This window comes from Egretta garzetta, unplaced genomic scaffold (genome assembly GCF_000687185.1).
Source record: "Egretta garzetta isolate BGI_Z169 unplaced genomic scaffold, ASM68718v1 scaffold526, whole genome shotgun sequence".
In the NCBI taxonomy this organism is placed as follows: Eukaryota; Metazoa; Chordata; class Aves; order Pelecaniformes; family Ardeidae; genus Egretta; species Egretta garzetta.
In genome coordinates, this window is record NW_009259967.1 from 981,152 (window position 1) to 999,339 (window position 18,188).

Sequence of the window (18,188 nt, forward strand, 5' to 3'; positions counted from 1 at the left end):
CCTATATTTAGCTTAGGGAAATTGCTTCTTTTTTGTATTTTGTTGTTTTCGTCTTGCTGGAGCCAATGGAAACTGCTCTGACGGTCACCCTCCAGCAATACCAGCTTTTTATCTGCATGTATAAGATAGGGCTGTGCCTTTGTGGAGGTTTGGAATGCTCTGCAAGGAACCTTCCACCACTTTCTTGTTGGCTGACCCAAATAGGCTCCCTGATAGAGAGAGCTCAGGTTGTCTGCAAAAACCTTTGACACCGCTGTGAGAGCTGATTCTGTTCTTGTGTTTGAGGTTACGTGAACGTGCCATGAGGAAGAGGAGAACTGGAGAGATTCCACAGCCAAGTTGTTTTTAAAAGCTGCTTGCATCAGGAACGTGTACTTAAAGGTTGTGGGGTGGCATTCTAGACCTAGAAATAATACCTTTAAATATGTATGCCATTGCCAACACCCCCTGCAGGAACCAGCATGCAAACAAACAGGACACTTAATCTCAGCTGGCTGATAGATGGTTTGTAGGGCAGTAATCCATACAGCAGTGCATAGTTGCTATAAACGTCTTGGAAATCAGAATATACCTGTAGATTAAAAAGGTGCTGATTATCAAGCGCTGCCTGCAGCTGCAGAGGAGGAAGGGTTTGTGCTGAAACAAGAGTGCTAACAATGTTTGCCTTCTAAACAGCTAGCGTGCACCAGGGTCAGTGTTTCTCTCTGTAGGTGCCATGTGAGGTGCTTTTGGAGCTAGTCTTAGTTTGCATGTTGGCACTAGCATTTAAAAAGGTCTCTTCAGACAAAGGTGTCTTGAGAACTTGAATTTGTTTTGAAAGCTTCAATTTGGGAAAGGGGTGGGGCGGGTAGAAGAGGTGGTGTGGAAGAGGTAGTGTGACCATTATAGAAGTGCAGGTTTGAAGTACTTTGCTTGGTCTCCATCCACATTTGGAAGCTAAGAACAAAACCATCAGTGCTATCTTCCCTTGCATCCTTTCCATCCCTCTGGCTGTAAAATGCTGAATGCAGTCTTATAAAGGAGTAGACAGAGGTGGAGGATGGATACATGGGTGTATGCTCGTATGCAGTTAATTTTCCACGGTAATTATTTTTATTATTTTAACTGCTGTAAGATTAAAGCCAATATAAAGAGAAAGGAGTAGATGGTTTGAGTCTCCTGAGGGCTTGGTGGCCTTACTGGACTTGGAGACAGCATGGAGTAGGTGGCTCAGATATCTGACCATTCGGTGTCTCCATTCCCTTTATTTTGCTAGACCAATCTCCTTTGCTAAAACAGAGCATGCCCAGAGTACTAACAGGCTCTGAGCCACCTTTTTTGGGGAGCCTCTGCAGGTTCTGCTGAAGAACGACTTGCTGGCTGCGTGGGGTGCAGGGAGCTGCTCTGAGGCCGCACTGAGCTGAGCTGTGAGTGTCGGAGCAGGCAGTCGGGGCCACCCTGAACACTTAGAAGAGATTAAAATGCTAGGAATGGTGAATTTCTGCTCATTGAAGAGATGTGCTCTCTAGGAGGGAGTGGGCTAGATGCTTTCCCAAGCATTTTGAGGGAGCCAGTTTTCAAAGTCAGATGCTCCTGACTCCCAGAACAGTATCTCTGTCCCACTGTAAGATTTGAGGTTTGTGACCTGCCATCCTGATGGATAATGTGTTCTTGGCGTTGGCTGGAGTCTTCATTGTCCTTGTGTATGGCAGACAGGGGAGCAATGGTGGAAAACCGGCATGGAGCAGCATAGCAGTGGGGTAGCTTTTGCTGGGTAGCAGCTAATTTAAGAAAGCAAGTTTAGAAGACTAATTTATCCTGGCTAAATGACTTTATTGGTATAGAAGGTCATAACCAATTAGCAAGTTAAGTTAGTTGTTAGCTTCCAACTCAGCATAACCATGTGCAATCTTATTTCACCGAGTGTATGAGTTAAAATTACCTTTTTGTTGAATAAATCAGTGCTTGCTGACCAGTAAGGAGATACTGTGATTTATTTCCCTCTTCCCCCCACCCTGCCCTTTCCAGATAAAGTTTTTTAATTATGGGTCGAGCTCAGTGAATTGAGGATTGGGGTGTCTCAAGACAGTCAAAATATCTATGTTTGTGATGGGTGCTCTGGCACAAGGAGCCGTGTGGTTCTTGGAGCGGTTTGTCGATTTACCTTGGTGTGTGAGCTGGGTGGCTCTTATCTGCACTATGGGCTCTGGACTGGGCTGAGGGCTGGGAAGCAGGGAGGAAGCCTGCCAGCAGACGGCCCGCGCCGGAGTGCAACTGAGCTAAAATTCATGATTGTAAGTGGCCAAAGGCTCTGTCATGTAAGTTGATAATGGCAAAGCCTTAGACCTCCATGGTCCTATTCTAGGAAGTGGTTTGTTTTCTTGCCTGGTTTGAAGACCATGGCTTGTTTTTTGCATCTTTCCTGTGGTTTCAGATTGTGTTCATGTCTCTTAAGTCCTGGTTTTCTACAGAGTTCCTCACAATAAAACAGTAACTTAAATTTAAAAGCTGCATAGGAAAGTCTGCCAGGATTTCATGTCTTTCCTATATTTTTTCTGTTTTTTTGAAGCTTATTTTGAGCACAGTTCATCCCTGTCATAACTCAGCAAGATTTCGGTCCCTTAACCCTGTCCACCTTCACATAATGGGGTTTTGCTTTGCTTTTCTGATTAGCCAGAGGCTTGGGCTTAGATTTTCACATCTGCTAACTTCCTATTTCATATCTTGTGATTTGTGAGGCTTAACCTCCCCTGACTTGTTAATGGATCACAAACCACCTGCTTCTTTACACTAATCCCTCAGAAATATATGGCATAGCTTTGACTTGAAACTCTCCAGATTGTTTCCTGGGGGTAAAAAGTGCAGAAGGATCAATCTTGGTATGAACAAACTGCTTATTTACACTTTGTTTGGTGCCTTAATTGCCTGGACCTTCTGGGTAGGGCGTGGGTGAAGAGTAGTCTAATGGGGCGGGGGGAGCATGTCTTGTCAACAGCTGGTGCTTTGGAGGTTAAGGCTTTGGTACCCTCTTGATGGTGTCCTCTTTGAGCTGGCAACGTTAATGGGGTGTGACAGCTTCAGCCAAGGACTCTGAGCTCAGGGTCTTGGGGCATCTGGCCTCCTTTCTCCTCTCTTCTCCATTTGAAAATTTACACCACTTCTGGCAGGGTAGCCCAGTCAGATCAAGGGAAAGGTCAGCTGCCCAGGCTAGGTGAGGAGGTGCCAGAGACATCGTAGATCCCTGTCAACCCTGAGCCATGCCTGCAGCACTGCTGGCCCTGGGAGCTGCTGGGGGTGTGGAGAGAGGCCTGGAAGGATACTGCTCTTGTCCTGGGAAGCACGGCACCAAGGTGTACTTAGTCCTGGCTAAAGCCCGCATGTGAGTGTGTCCTGTCTGTGTTGAAATGTTGGTGAGGTCTGTAGGTGAGGCACTGCAATGGGTTTCTGTGATGCCTCAGCTTTTGCCTTTCTGCTTGGCTGCTTCAGGCCAACTCCTCTACTTCTCTGTCCTTGTGTTTCTCCCCCCGCCTGACGTCTGTAGCCTGGCACATGTTGCAGGCAAGCCCCAGCACAACGGTGACGTGAGTGAAGTCCCCAGTGTGACGAGGGCTGCTGGCAGCGGAGCTGGGGCATCCCGCAGTGCTCCCCTGGCACCACGGCGAAGGAGGAGCCAGGACTCTCCGAGCACTGGCAGTGTGTACTAGTAGAGGGACAGGCAAAAATCACAATTTCTATTTTAGAGGTGAAGTGAGAGGTAGGGCACGAGGTCATTACAGCAATTGCTGTTGTACCTGAGGCCAGTTCTCCCTTCTGTTAATTCACTTAACAGTTACTCTTTTGGAAAGGGGGCAGTAAGGGCTGTGCATTTTCTGTTCTGGTTGCTACTGGTCTCTGCTATGAGACAAATGCTGTTGCATGTGCTGGGTGTTTGTGGAGAGTGGGGAAGGCTTCAGTACCTGTGACTGCCCCAGGCTTGTGGTGGGCTGAGGCACCAAGGCAATGTGCTGTGGGCAAGAGTAGTGGGGAAGTGGGGCCTCCTCTCCTTCCATCCCCTCCCAGTCACCGACTGTTTTGCTCCCCATGGAGATGCTTATATTGCTTACCAGGAGTTAATCACTGCTTGCTTTTGCAGTTCATCTTGCAGAGAGATTTCTGCAAAGCCCCTGAGCAAGTTGTTTATTCAGATACATCCCTTGGGTCAATAGTTTTTGGCATCGTATGTCTGGCTTCTCAGCTGGCCAGCCACTTCTTGTGGTATACTCACCAGTTTCTGTCCAAGTGATAAGGCTAGGCACAGAAATTTAGCCCTTATACCTTCTCTTCTTCCTCCTACCCCCTCTGAGAGCTTTTCTGAAAGATCCCCTCTTTCCTTCTTTCTGAACTTCTTATTCTGTTCTAGACATGCTGGTTTGGTGCCCAGTATGCAGGGTCACTTTTATGGCAGGGGACATAATCCATTAGGGCTGTTGCACAAACTTTCATGGTTAATCTTTCTGTCCAGCTTGAGCAATCAAAGACACAGGGCTCCCAGATGCTAGAAAGGTAATTATTTATGGAACTAGGACTTGGTACTGCTCAACATGGGAGCCCCTCTGGGCTGCTCTTCTTCTTTGTGATTTCTGGTTAAGCCTCACTCAAACAGCTTTTGGAAGGCTGCTTTTGCTGCCACTCTGCCAGCAAGGATAGCTCTTTGGTTTTCTTTACACACATGGTCATGTCAACTCTTTTGTTCTTCTGTTTCCTCCATCTAGGTGCGTTGTTGTGCTGTTCAACCCTAGAAAAAATAAGCAACACCACATTCTAAACAGTTCCAGGTGAGTGAAGCTTTAAGGTGGGCTTGGTTTCTTTGGGAGATGAATTCAAGTGGCTTGAGTGAAGTACAGGAGCTGCTGTTGCTCCAGGCTAAATCCCCTCAGTGAGAGCTGCCTTGGGGAGAGGCTGCCTTCTGGTTTGACTCCAGCTCCTTCTAATGTGAGGCGCTATTGCTGATGAGGTACCACCTCATAAATGTTATGGTCCCATGAGGAACTGCTAACAGGCACGACATGGAGGAAATCTTACTAGAACTCCATGGTATCTGACTTTTTTTTTTTTCCCCCACCTAAAACTATGACCTCATTATTGAAGCCAGGACTGGGACATGGTCCTGCATCTGGAATAAAGGTACAAGGATGAATCTCGACTTTTGGAGCTTTTCCAGTGCTGTAGGCATGCTGCTTGAGATTTGGGCAGCAGGGAATCCCCATGGCAAGTGTTAGACCTGTGGTAAAGTGAAACCATTGTGTCAAGCTATTATGTGTGATTTTAGCCTCTCCCTAGTTCGTCCCAACCTACTCCCCAGTCGTGACGTACAGAAATGAAATCACATGTTGGATGTGTTTCTCAGTGTCATTTTCTCTGTTTTAGGAAAACAATTACAGCACTTGCTTTCTCTCCAGATGGAAAATATTTGGTTACAGGAGAGGTAAGTGTGAGAGGAGAGAGGGAACACCTTGTCCATCACATTTTGAAGCAGGGCAGAGGGTATTAGAAGAAGGAAGCCAGTGAGCTGCCTTGACACAGACAAATCTATTTCAGTATTGCATCTCTGGGTGGACCTACTCAGTTATGGGTAGCTCTGGGTGCTCCTGCTGGTAGTTTTTCAGCGTGTTGTCTCTCATCAGCTTGGGGGATGGATCTTCTGGGGTGGCGTCTGTGGGCTGAAGGTAGCATGAAAATATGTGGAAGGACACACAGCATGGCTCTACTCTAGCATCAATGAAGAGTACTTGGATGGTCCTTAATCGTGGTCTGAGTTTTGCATTGTCCCTTTAGGATTTCATGAAGTAACTGAAGCCAGTAACAGTGTGGTGGAAAAAGTGAAAAGTGCATGTGGAATGGAGCTTTAGGAATAGTGACAGAAGATGCTGGTGCCTGTGGTTTGGCATTGTATGTTTGGCTGGGGGAGACAATTGCTTCCTCTTTCCAAACATGCCCGGGGGAAGAATAAGGATGAGTGCACTGCATGTCTGTTCTGTGTTAGAAGTTCAAGACATGGGCTGCGTGTCATGAGGTTGGAATTGCTGGATGTTAGAAATCCACAGAAATGCTGACTGTCCCCCTATCATTGGACTCAGTTTGTTCTTGTGTGTGATTAATGGTAATTTACTGCTAGTCTCTGTGCCTCTGTAAGATGTGCGGCGGGAGCATGTGTGAAGCAGGTCCCCTCCTGAGCCTCAGCCACAGAGAAGTATGTCACAGCCCTGTGTTGGAGCTGTCAAGATGGAGGCTGTTCGCTCCATGATGCCACCATGATGGCAGCTGTTGTGTCACTGGATGGCTTCCAAGCTGGGTCTGAATCCTGCATGGACCAGGCCAAGGGTAGAAGCAACAGTGTTTTGGGATGGAGGCTACATTGACACAGAAAAAGTAAACATAAATTTTCCATCAGAGCATCAGAGATTGGTGTTAACTTTTTAGTGAAAGCATGAGGTTTTATAGCTTTAATTTGTTTTAATGCCTTCTTACACTCTAGAAGTCTTAATGCACTAAACCCCCTTATGTTAAAATTATAAATAATATATATTTTTTTTTTTCCCTGGTGTTCAGTTCTGATGATTCTGGTGCTTTCTCTTTTTTTTTTTTTTTTTTTTTTTTTAATCTCTGGTGCTCTGTTCTTTTCATGTGGGGTAAGAAAAGTGGTACAAAACGAAGTGGGTATTTTTCTTACTGACAACTCAAACTTTTCTGTTTGAAGCTTCATGGGGGTAAATGGCAAGTTCAGTTTTAAAAAAAAAAAAAGCCTTTACAGTTATACTTGAAAGCTTTTTTTGCCATGTTGCAAAACATGTCTCCTTGCCCTGTTGTAAGACCATTTCTTATTTCGGTATCCTCCCACGTGTCTGACATTTGAGTTATTACTTGGTGTAGCAGTGTCCCCTGCCGGTGTCAGCAGTCTTATCTTAGTTCAACCTCTGTCCTGTTGGTGGTCCCATAGGGAAATGCTTTCAGAGTTCACTTTGTCAAGCTCACTTTTAACAGCCTCATGCTAATTTGGCCTAGTAACACCTTAGTTTTCTGCATGGTTGGCTTTTCAGGAAGGAGAGCATGGAGCTTAGTCCTTGGCCACTATACGTATTAAATGTCTTTTGTATATTTCAAATCCAGAAATTTTTTTTTTTCTTTTAATTTTTTCTTTCTCCTTGTAGAGGCATAGATGGGGATCACACAGAGCTCACTTTTGGTGAATTTGTATTTCACCATTTAAGAAATGCTCAATTTGTTAAGGTCTTGGGGTGTATGCTAAGATGCTGGGAAATATATATATGTGTGTATACATGCACTTATATATATGTATGTATGTATTTAAGTACAAGTACAGTAGTTGCTTTGAAGAGTGGCTGATTCAGCGCATTGTAACATCTTGCCAGCCACCTTGAGACCTGAGCTCTGCCTTGCAGGAGGGAGAACTGTGACAACTACAGTAAAACCTGACCATGGTGTTTTTCCAGGCCACAGGCAGTTGCTTGGCAAAGCTTTTGAACAAGGCAATTAAAACGTGCACAGTTCTGAGTTTTTTAAAGCTTTGACTTGTCCTTGTGATCAGACTTGCCTCTCCCACGCAAGCAAATGACTTATTTAAAACTGATCAGAAAAGGTACCATTTTGCCATGTTGCCATGGATATGTTATCTTGCAAGCTATTGTTTTGACAGACTTCAGTGTGAAATCATGAGCAGGCTCTTGAGTAGAATTTGCCCACCAGGCACATTTTTGGCGAGCATTTCAGCTCATCTTGTGTACCTTGTTTTATTTTGGTTTAATAACAATTAAAAAAAGAAGAATAGAATTGTCTGGCAGAAGGTGCTGGCTGAATTTGCATTCCTGATGTCTATGACTTTCTCTTTCTCTGGAGAACAAGTGTAAAACCAGAGGCTCTGTTCCCTCAGTGTCTTTTTCTCTGACACTACCCTGCCTGTACTCTTTGAGGCGGCATGCATCCGTGTGTTACCTCTGGGATGGAAACGCTGCTGCTAGTCCCCCAGTGTCCTTCCTCAAATGGTGTGTGATAGTTATCACAACAGTCATGTCATGTTTTTGTATGGCATGACCTGGCTTGAGATCTCAGATGTCCATGTTGTGTTAGGAGCAGAGGATGTCAGGGCTTTTTGGTTCACAGAGTCCAGAGGTACAGTCTTTTCGTGAGCTGGCTGTGAGTTTCCATTGCAAAGATCAGAGGTGTGCATCAAAAATACTTGTTCTAGTCTCTGGCTGTTTTGTGAGTAGCATGAGGAAAGGATTAAAGCAAGGGAGATTGTATTAATTCTTTCAGACACCTCTTGAAATGCATGTACTCCTTAGCTTGTCAATCTCGACCTGGGCTTTAAAGAGTTGAAGGAACTGAGGTCTAACCTCTAACCCTATCGTGAATGCGCCATCTAGGCATCTTTTTCCAAGCGCCCATATATTTGTGTGTTTCCATCTGTCAGAACAGACCTCGGTGGTTATGCTTCCTGTTCTGTGTCTGTTCTTGTCCCCTCCAGAGTGGCCACATGCCAGCAGTTCGGGTATGGGATGTGGCGGAGAGAACCCAGGTGGCTGAGCTCCAGGAGCACAAGTATGGCGTGGCCTGTGTGGCCTTCTCGCCCAGCTCCAAGTACATTGTTTCAGTGGGGTACCAGCATGACATGATCGTCAATGTGTGGTCATGGAAGGTAAGTTCTCTGGGAGGTTGGGTGGACCATCGGGTGTTGCTAAATAAAAAGAATGGACAATCTGTCTGTAAACTATTTCGGTTCCATTTTGCTTTCTGCTTTTTTTTTTTTTTTTTTTTAAAAATCTGTTTGTTGTTTGGTTTTGACGTTCATAGACACAGACAAGTTTGGGCATGAGAGAGAGCTATGGTCCCCTAGGGAAGGTCTAAGTCACTTCAGTGAAGGGATATTATCTGTACTTGGGGACGTGTGACATCTTGCTGTCCAGTCAGAAAAGCCTGGACTTTGAAACCTTGTCAAAGTCTTGTGCCTTTTTAGAAGCTTATTAAAAACTAATTGATGAGGTTGAGGAAGGAAACTCTCATCAGCCAGGTATTTCTTTTGTGGTGTAGTGGATGCTTTTGGCTTATTTTGTTTTTGTTGTGTCAGGGTTTGTGATACTCTAATCCCATCCTTGATGATTGAGAAAGGGAACATAAGAGAAAGCACAGTAAGTGAAAGCTGATGGAGGTCACTTTGTCTGCCACTGGATTGGGGCAGCACGCTGTGGAAATTTGTGTCTTATGCTCTAGAAAATGTTTAAATATGTGCTGTTTATATACAAAAAGGAGAAGCATTTATTGTCAGTAGGCTTGCAGTCTTCTGTATTAATAAATGCTAAGCACTTATTCAGCTACCGCTACCTCTTCAGGTGCTGTAACTCTCTCTAAAAGAGGTGCGATTTAAAAAAAGTCAGTGCATCTGTTAAGTCTCACATGATGCCACTTGTAAGTCTGTGCTCACTTAGTATGCTACTCTCTTCACCACATTTCCTGTGCTGCAATTTAAGCTCTGTTAGCTCTCTCCTGCATGAGCTGAAGTTTGACCTTGGTATTTTTTGTATAGCTGAACTCTATAGTGATAAAACCTAAGTGTGTTTGTCAGCGTTGAAAATTGACTGCTCAGCCTTTTGGTTCTTTCTAGTTACATAAATGAAAGTAATGGCTTGAAGATGGTCACACTGCATGGCATGTGTGGGTCTAAGTAGCTTTGTTTGCCCTTGCTTATGCAGGTTTTTCTGTTCACTGTGATCCTATTTATAATTATGTGCATGAGAGCCTGTGAGGTAAGGATTATCTCACTCTTCTGTGCTGAAGCACACATGCTTTAAGTGTACGCTCCAGACTGTGACTCTCAAGAGGTCCAGCCAGCCTCTATTTTGCAAGCTGGGTACCAAAACTAGCGAGACTTTACCTGACCAAATTCAAAGAAGAGTAAGAGACCGAGATGTAAAAACAGATCTCCTGAAGCACTTTCCTGCACGTTTAACCACAAACCGTCTTCTATTTACTGTGCTGCTGCTTCGGTTTCCCTCTTTTTCCTGGCTTGGAGACTTGGTCGGTCATTTGACTGTGATGGAAAAGAAAACCGCTGTTGTCTGTAGGGTCCCCTTGCCTAAAGAAAGGCCACAGCAACGATCCAGATGTAGAGGTCTGCAAGGTCCCTAGGCCTTTCTCTGTGTGCTGTCTTGAAAGAAGTTATGTTAATGGAAGTTGCCCTTGCTTTTCCCCCAGACTGGGTTGGGGGGTCTTCCATGGTGACAGTGCAGCAGCCTAGACTCCTCTGTTGCCAGTTTCTTCAGTTCTGTGAGCACACAGTTTGATGGGGCCCTTGGAGTGATGTGGTTTGTGTGCTGAGGGCATTGTATTGGGAAGACTGGGAGCAACCAAGTCTCTAAAAGGAAGGGTAAAGGAAATAGAGAGAGCAGAAAGTGGTGCACTGTTGTCAACCATGTGCTGCATTGTTTAAAACCCACCACAGGCAGAGGAGAAAGCTTTTTATTCTCCCTTTTACCAATCCCTGGGGAAAGGCAAGGGGGGGAAAACTGAGCGCTGGTATTGCAGACAGGGAGCTCCTGCCATCTGACCATTCTGCTTGGGCAGTGCCCGTTCCTGTTTTCTGTCCCTGCTGTGTTCTTCCTCCTTTCCCAAATTCTTTGACATTTTGAGGTGCACATCTGACGTGTAGCAGATTTTCCTTTGTCCCTTCTTATGTAGGCATGGTCTTTTTGTATTTTACGTCTTTCAATAGTGTCATGTCTTTAAAGAGAAGAGAGAATTTATGGAGGAACCAGTACTTTTTTCCCTGCGGAAGGTGCCTGTTCCCAGTCTTGAGTACCTTGCCCTCATTGCTGCCTGGAGGCTGGGAGAGCTCCTCCTTGTGCTGGCTCACATACGCTTTTGCTTTTTAGAAAGGAAAATGGGTTTGCTCTGAGCTCATGGTGATTGTGAAACCAACATCTTCGTCATGGCTCAGACAGCAAGTTACTGCAGGCACTAGTGCCTCCTAATTTATTCTAGATCCCAGTCAACGTGGATGTGGAGTTGAATGTAAATGTGAATTGTACTATCTGCCAAATCAATGCTCCCAGCTAGTGCTGGGGAGATATTTAGGGATGAATGGGAAGTAGTTTGGGCCTCATCTTTTCCCTGCTGCAGTGTTTGTACTGGACATATACCTGTAATCGAAATGAGTTTCCTTTGCTTCTGAGCAAAGAAATTAAGCTATTTAAACAATTATGTTTCCAGAAAAACGTTGTAGTGGCAGCTAACAAAGTCTCAAGTAAAGTGACAGCTGTGTCATTCTCGGAGGACTGCAGTTACTTTGTCACTGCTGGAAATCGACACATCAAGTTCTGGTACCTGGATGACAGCAAAACCTCCAAGGTGAGAGAAGGTGCATCAAGGCCAAGCCGCAAACAGGCATTTCCATATTATGTCATGGTGGATTTCGCCCCAGTGAGCTGTGGGAAGTGGGAACTCTTTGATTTTGCTGGGATTGAAGGATAACCCCTCCACCCTGGCTCTCAAGTCTCAGTCTCCCCAGGGGCTGGTAGCATGAAAAGGCACCAAAAGCTTGTCTTATCCTGTGCTGAGGTAGGGGCATGGATCCTGGAGTTGTATAGCAGTGTGCTTGTTTTGTAGTAGTCACATATACCAAAGGACAAAAAAACTAGAAAAGAAGCTGAAGTCATTGAGCAACTTGGAGCACAGAGGTGGGGAGAGCTGTTTGATGTTGGTATGAGCATCTCAAAAGATTGAGAGTGTTATTTTGAAGTGTCAACTAAATTGTTTAAACTTTTAACTGTTTGATTCTTCTCTGGGGGACAGAATCTACATACAATAGTTTTTCTGTGTGCTCATGAACAGATGTTGCTACCTCGTGCTTGAACCCTGCTTTGGCATTTGGTGTAAATCACAGACTGGCCACAGAAGGGATGTTCTTCCAGTGGTTGATCTGCTGTCTCTGGGTTGTATGTTTGGATGCACAGTTTTGGTGGCACTAATAATGTTCTGTTCCACTGACGTGTTAATACCAGTGGTCTCAATACACTATGCAACCAGTGGGTCTGCAGCAAGTAAAATGTGTCACTGCCTCTCCTTGCAGGCTGTTTGCAGCTCTCTTTCTTTGAGGCACTTCAGCACTCAAGGGTTGATGTTCTAAAAAATGTCTGTCTGCCTGGAGTGCCTTGCTCTGTTTCTAACAAACTGTTTTTTATTGGTAGGTCAATGCCACAGTCCCCTTGCTAGGTCGCTCAGGATTGCTTGGAGAACTGAGGAACAACTTCTTTGCGGACGTGGCGTGTGGAAGGGGCAAAAAAGCTGACAGCACCTTCTGTATCACATCCTCAGGCCTACTCTGTGAATTCAATGAAAAAAGGCTGCTAGACAAGTGGGTGGAGCTGAGGGTGAGTTTTACATCCTCCTGTCCTGCAATATTTGTGCCCGCTGAAGCAGAGCAGGAACAACAAATAATAAGGGCACTCAGGGAGCGCAAGCTGACCACCAGCAGTGAAAGTCATTGGGCCTCTGCCACTTTGTGATTTACTCTGAAAGGCCAGGCAAAAATAGCGTTGCTTCTTGGCAAAGGAATTTTATTAATCATTGAGGCTCTTTCATTCTCCAGCCTCAGTGTTACAACTGCTGCCCTTCTGGCAAAGCAGGGTCCTGGTGTAGCTTTGGCAACACTTGTGTTGTCCCTTCCAGCTTGGCCTGGACGAATAGGAGTTTTAGAAGGATTCTGATTTCTACCCACTCTGCAGTATCTTACTTGGCTTGTGCATCTCAAATGCAGGTTCCCAAGGTGCTAGTTGGTTTGTCTATTCTAAACCACCAGGTTGGCTCGTAATTAAGAAGTTGATCATGCTTATTTTCCTTTGAACTGAATGTAAGATGCCCACCTGAAAGAATCCAGTTTATTAAAATCAAAGGAAAAAAATCTTTCCACGCTTTCACTCAAGTGAAATGCCTCTTCTTTTCTTTCCTTTCCTCTCTAAAAACTGCCTTTCACTCTCGCTCAGAATACAGACAGCTTCACAGTAAGTTGGAAAAAAGTTTTGCATTGAACTCATCCCCTTGTCACCACACTCCATTTTGTACCATTTTCTGCCATTTGTACAGATCCCAGTGGGAGGGGGAAGAAAATCCACTTTTTTCTTTTCTTATCCCCTTGTGACAGGTAATGTATTGCCGTGCTAGTAGAGGGTGAGGTGCTGCTTGTCTGCCAGTGGTGCTGAATGTCACAGAGGAACGAAAAACAGTGTTCAGAGTAAGACTTAGCTGGAATAAATGTGTAGCTCTGCTGACCTCCCACCACAGTGGGTGGCAGAGGAACTGGACTTTTTCCTTAACCACTTGGAATCTGCAACGGACCTTGGCTGGGAAGCTCCTCAGTAAGGAAAATTGGATTTTTAGGCCTTTCCTTACTCCCAGGGCTCGACTTCACTTCAGCTCTTCTGACCATGACTCCTTTGTCTGTCAATTTGCTATTCTCCCTGTCATGTGTCTGGTGACCTTTGAAGTGAGAACACATTGCTTATTTGTCTTCCTGTGTGCTATGTCCTCCTCAGACCACTGTGGCAAACTGCATCTCTGTGAATCATGACTACATCTTCTGTGGCTGTGCTGATGGCACCGTGCGGATTTTTAACCCTCTGAACCTTCACTTTGTCACTACACTGCCGAAGCCGCACTTCCTGGGAACAGACATCGCGAGTGTGACTGAGGCCAGGTACCGTGGAGAGGGTGGAAGGGACCAAGGGAGGCTTGTGGGGGTTAGAACTGTTCCCCAGACCTTTGCCACCTGGAGTGCGCTCTTCTTATGGATTCAAATTGGCAGCCTGTTGCAGATCTCCCTGAGTTGTTGCAGCCTTGCCTCGCCTGGCTGGGCTACATCCCAAAGCTTGTTGGTGGACTACACAGCATATCTTGCTCCTCATCTCCCTGGGATTGCTTGGGTCTGGTGGCCTTTTGGCATTGGTTGCTACGAGCAAGCAGGCAGAGGGCACAGGATGCTGTGGCATACTTCAGTTGTTCCTGTACCATGGCACATCCTTTGCTTATCAGTGGTCAGGGCTGAAGACTCTTCTCTGTAGCAGTATAATGACGTTGCTAAGAGGCTCTCATGGGGCACTTTTTCAAAGGCTCCCTTGCAATCTTTTTATAGACCCAAATCTCCTACGATTGTCTATAGTAGTGTCCCTCAATTTTGTGTATTATGTTGTCTTGTTTTCCTACCTTGATCCAGTATCTTCTGTCTTGGCTCTCGATTTCTCACCTTCTGAGATGGGTAATGTGATTTCCATACTGTTCTGTCTGCCAGCTTGCAGAGGCTTATGCTAGAGAAAACCCTTCGTGTGTTGCTGTTTGCCAATCCTGGTTGGAGGCTTTCCCGATCTTCTTTTGTTGCCCTCTTTCACTTCTGTCAGTAGTGGGGAAAGAAATCCAAGGGTGTATGAATCTACTGGCCATCATTCCACTGGATATCTGGAGTTCCCATGTCTACAGATATATACACTTCTTTTGGTTTTCGGAACTTGAGGTAAAGGTTCAAACAGTCCTCCTCCAGAAGATCAGTGGGAGATTGTTCCAGTAAGGGAGCTGGAAAAGGAACTCTCAATTTAAAATGTTACCAGTTTCTGGTAGTGCTAAAGTCAAGCAATTGTATACATGCATCAATCGAGCACAAATATTCATGTGATTCTTAAACATGCATTTGTAGCGCCGATTACAATCTTAACAGTGTGGTGGGGTTTGGTTTTTTTTTTTTTTTATTACTTCCAAAGAAGCTTGAAAACACAGGACTCCTTATATTCCCATGCATGCCAGAACCTCTCTGTGGGATGCCAGTTGCCCGCAATGAACTGCCCACAACTGTATCAATGATGATTTTTTGATAGGATCTCAGCTGTACTCTTCTAGCTCTCAAATCTTTGCACTTGCAGAAGCAGGGCTCCAGTTGTCTGGTGTGCTATACATGCTTTGGCCCTCATCCCTGCATCTCCATCGGTCCTTTTAAATTACCTGCTTTCAACACCCTGGCACTCTTAACTACCTTATTCAATACCATTAGCAGCATTGTGGGATGGCTGTGTTCACCGCGGGTCAAGAGAGCAGCTCTTTCTTTATGTGCATGGCAGTAAGACTTAACAGAGGACTCCTGTAGAGGAGATACAGGATTCACACGGTGTGATAGTGGTCTAGCCTGGGGAAAGGGTTCCTTGTTCTGCAGAATTCCTCTGTTTTTACGTTTGCATCAGAGAGCTTGCCTATCTAGGAAGGACTGTACCCATCTGCAGTTGTCCATCTCATGAGATGCTGCAAGCAGCACCAAGCTGGCCTGCGTGTGGGGTGGGAATGGAAGTGAGCATGTCAGATAAGCGGTTGCTGAAATGAATCATTCCTTTGTCCCTTGTGCTCATGTGCTACTGTCTTCCGCGCAGTGCTCTTCTGCTTGGTCGCACACAAGGGCAGTTCCTGCAATCAGTAAACAAAATATAGTACCCACCAAAAGGTGATCCTTCGTCTCCTTTGTTTTGAGATTATTTGACTTGGATTTTACCACCTGGTTATGCAGGGGTAAATGATGATGAGCTCCAGTGATGATCAAGTGTCCTGTTTGATCAGTTGCTTATCTGTGGTGGGGCTCTGGGTTGGATGGTAAGGGGAATGACTTTTGCCATGGGACTTTCAGGCTTCTTTTGGGACTCTGGTTGTTCAAGAGACAGGTCTTCCCAGCCAGCTATTCTCTCTACCCATATGTCACACTGTATTGTTCACCTCGCCAGCGCACTGTGGAGAAGCTGAGCTCTCACACTTCACCTCCTTGCTCTGACTCCAAGAGAGCACAGGTTAACTGAGCTGTTATTCTCTCTTTCTGCAGTCGTCTTTTCTCTGGTATGGCTGATGCGAAGTATCCGGACACAATTGCCCTGACTTTTGACCCCACCAACCAGTGGCTTTCTTGTGTATACAATGACCACAGCCTGTATGTGTGGGATGTCAAAGACCCGAAGAAAGTGGGCAAGGTGTACTCTGCTTTGTACCACTCTTCCTGTGTGTGGAACATTGAGGTAAGTTATCTGCAGACACAAGTGTTGGATTGCAAGTGGCAGCCAAGGAAGTCATCTGAAGAGCTGCCAAATTTGAATGCAAACACTTTACTGCAGAGAGAAAGAATTGACTCAGATTTCCTCCTGTGGTTAGTGTGGTTGCTATGGAGCTTCAGTTGGTGCTGGGAACAGTTCTTTGGCTGCACTGCAATGGCTGACTAAATATGTTAGATGCAGTGTGTTACTGGAAAAAAAAAGGTTGCCATTAAAAGATGAGAGGTGGGAGAAGGAGCAGAACTGGACAAAGCTGAATGCAGGGCCTCCTTTCACAAAATGCACAAGAGTTTGCTTGCGGACCTCAAAAAACATTGTTTGAGGTCTGTGGTGAGCAAGTGGTCCAAAATCAAAGAAATGAAACAAGTGATAAGATGTCAACTCTGATCCTTCTTAACCTATTTACCAGGACATCCGGAATTAGCCTCTCAAGTGGCTGTCATCTTCCAGTCTGTCTAGTTGGCTTTCCCTTAGAGTGTCAGAGGGAAGGAAAGGAGGTATAGGAAACAGTGTAATTGTTAAAATGTTGAAATATATCCAACAGTGGTCAGGAAAGGGGGAAGTGGGAAGAGGTTGAAGAGACTTTTTGTTATTATTTATTAATTTCATCTCACCCTTTACTTCTGGATTATAAATCGACAGTTGAAAGTTGCAAACAACAGCATAGGGTTGTTGCATGGTCTTTGAGGTGCTCTCTTTGAACTATTAGAAACAAAGGATGCTGGCTTGTTGCACGCTTCTTAAGGTGTTCTACATTCAGGGAAGCTCAGTGAGCATTTGTTTGAAGTGAGTGTGAAGCTCTGGTCTGCAAACAGGTTTTCATTAGGAGAACTGGCTGGCTCTCACCTTCACAATACAGAGGGGACAGCCCTTTTATCTCATTTTGTTTTGAAACTTGCTACCAGTGTCTAGGATGCCAGGTGCCAGGGAGTCTCATTCAGGGGTTGATTTTACCTGCCCTTAGATGTATCCGGAAGTGAAGGACAACAATCAGTCATGCCTCCCCCCTGGTTCCTTCATCACCTGCTCCTCTGACAACACCATTCGTCTGTGGAACACCGAGAGCTCCAACATTCATGGCACAGCCCTGCACCGCAATATCCTCAGCAATGTAAGATCCCAGGTTTTGATCACCTCCTTGCTCTTGGTGTTGCTCTTCCTCATGCAGAGGTATTTACAAGTTAAGGTCCAAACCTCTCTGGATCTTTATGTCAACACAAGCTTCTCTGTAAACAGAGCACAAGTTTGGTAAAATGTATGAACCTGAATAAACATGAAGGGAGTATCAGGTGGAAAGACAGTTTGTCTGAAATGTCTCTGGGGATTACTGCTTTTTCTGTAAACCACCCAAGGATTCACCAAGCTCAGTGCCTTCCAAAATGGCTCATGCCATATGCTTCAGGAGAGCTGTTTCTCTTTTTCTCCATTTATGTAATGTGTAACCACTTTAAGATTTCTTCGGAAAAGGTGCATTAAGTGAGGCAGAGGTTTCGGAAAATTGAACGAGAAACAGTTTGCACTCACTTCGTCTATATAAGAGGGAGGATACTCATACAGAATGGTGATTACTTATGGGCATTTGCTTCCATTCTCAGTTGCGTTGGAACATCCATGGGCACAGCAGCCCTGACCTGTCTGTTCTCAGCAAGAAGAAGCTCCTGCTTTTTCTGTCGTTTCTAAAAAAGGCATGAGCTGACTTGGATGATCCCTAGAAGTCTTTCAGATTTGTGCTGTCCCCCCTACTACATTGTAATTGCTAATTACAGAGCTTGTCTGCTGTGTGGGAGATGCTGTTTCTAGCTCGAAGGGGAATCTTTTGCAAAGGGTGATCATGAGACAGAGCTGTGGAACTTTCATCCTACAATATGAAGGGGCTGCGCTTTTAGCTTTTGGTGGGAGCTTTTAGCTCCTACCTAAAAGATCCCACCAATTACAGCATTACTGACAATGAAGTGTATATGTTGGCCAAGAGCCCAGTTTCTAAAGCAGGTGCTTTGCTTAAATATTTTGTAACTAGTTACTATTTCTGTGTGTATTGTATCCCCAGGACTTGATGAAAATCATCTATGTAGATGACAACACTCAGGTACTTCT

General features: G+C 45.2%; 1 protein-coding gene across 1 annotated transcript in view; it reads left to right on the top strand.

The window, feature by feature from the left end:
* Window positions 1–18,188, top strand: part of MAPKBP1 (mitogen-activated protein kinase binding protein 1) — a 102,290-nt gene that overhangs the window by 49,319 nt on the left and 34,783 nt on the right. The window contains exons 3-11 of the mRNA XM_035895756.1: window positions 4,731–4,793; window positions 5,386–5,443; window positions 8,501–8,671; window positions 11,239–11,376; window positions 12,216–12,398; window positions 13,560–13,720; window positions 15,872–16,061; window positions 17,059–17,205; window positions 18,142–18,188. Of these exons, the coding sequence (XP_035751649.1) occupies window positions 4,731–4,793; window positions 5,386–5,443; window positions 8,501–8,671; window positions 11,239–11,376; window positions 12,216–12,398; window positions 13,560–13,720; window positions 15,872–16,061; window positions 17,059–17,205; window positions 18,142–18,188 (1,158 nt within the window). The remainder of the gene's footprint in view (window positions 1–4,730; window positions 4,794–5,385; window positions 5,444–8,500; window positions 8,672–11,238; window positions 11,377–12,215; window positions 12,399–13,559; window positions 13,721–15,871; window positions 16,062–17,058; window positions 17,206–18,141) is intronic.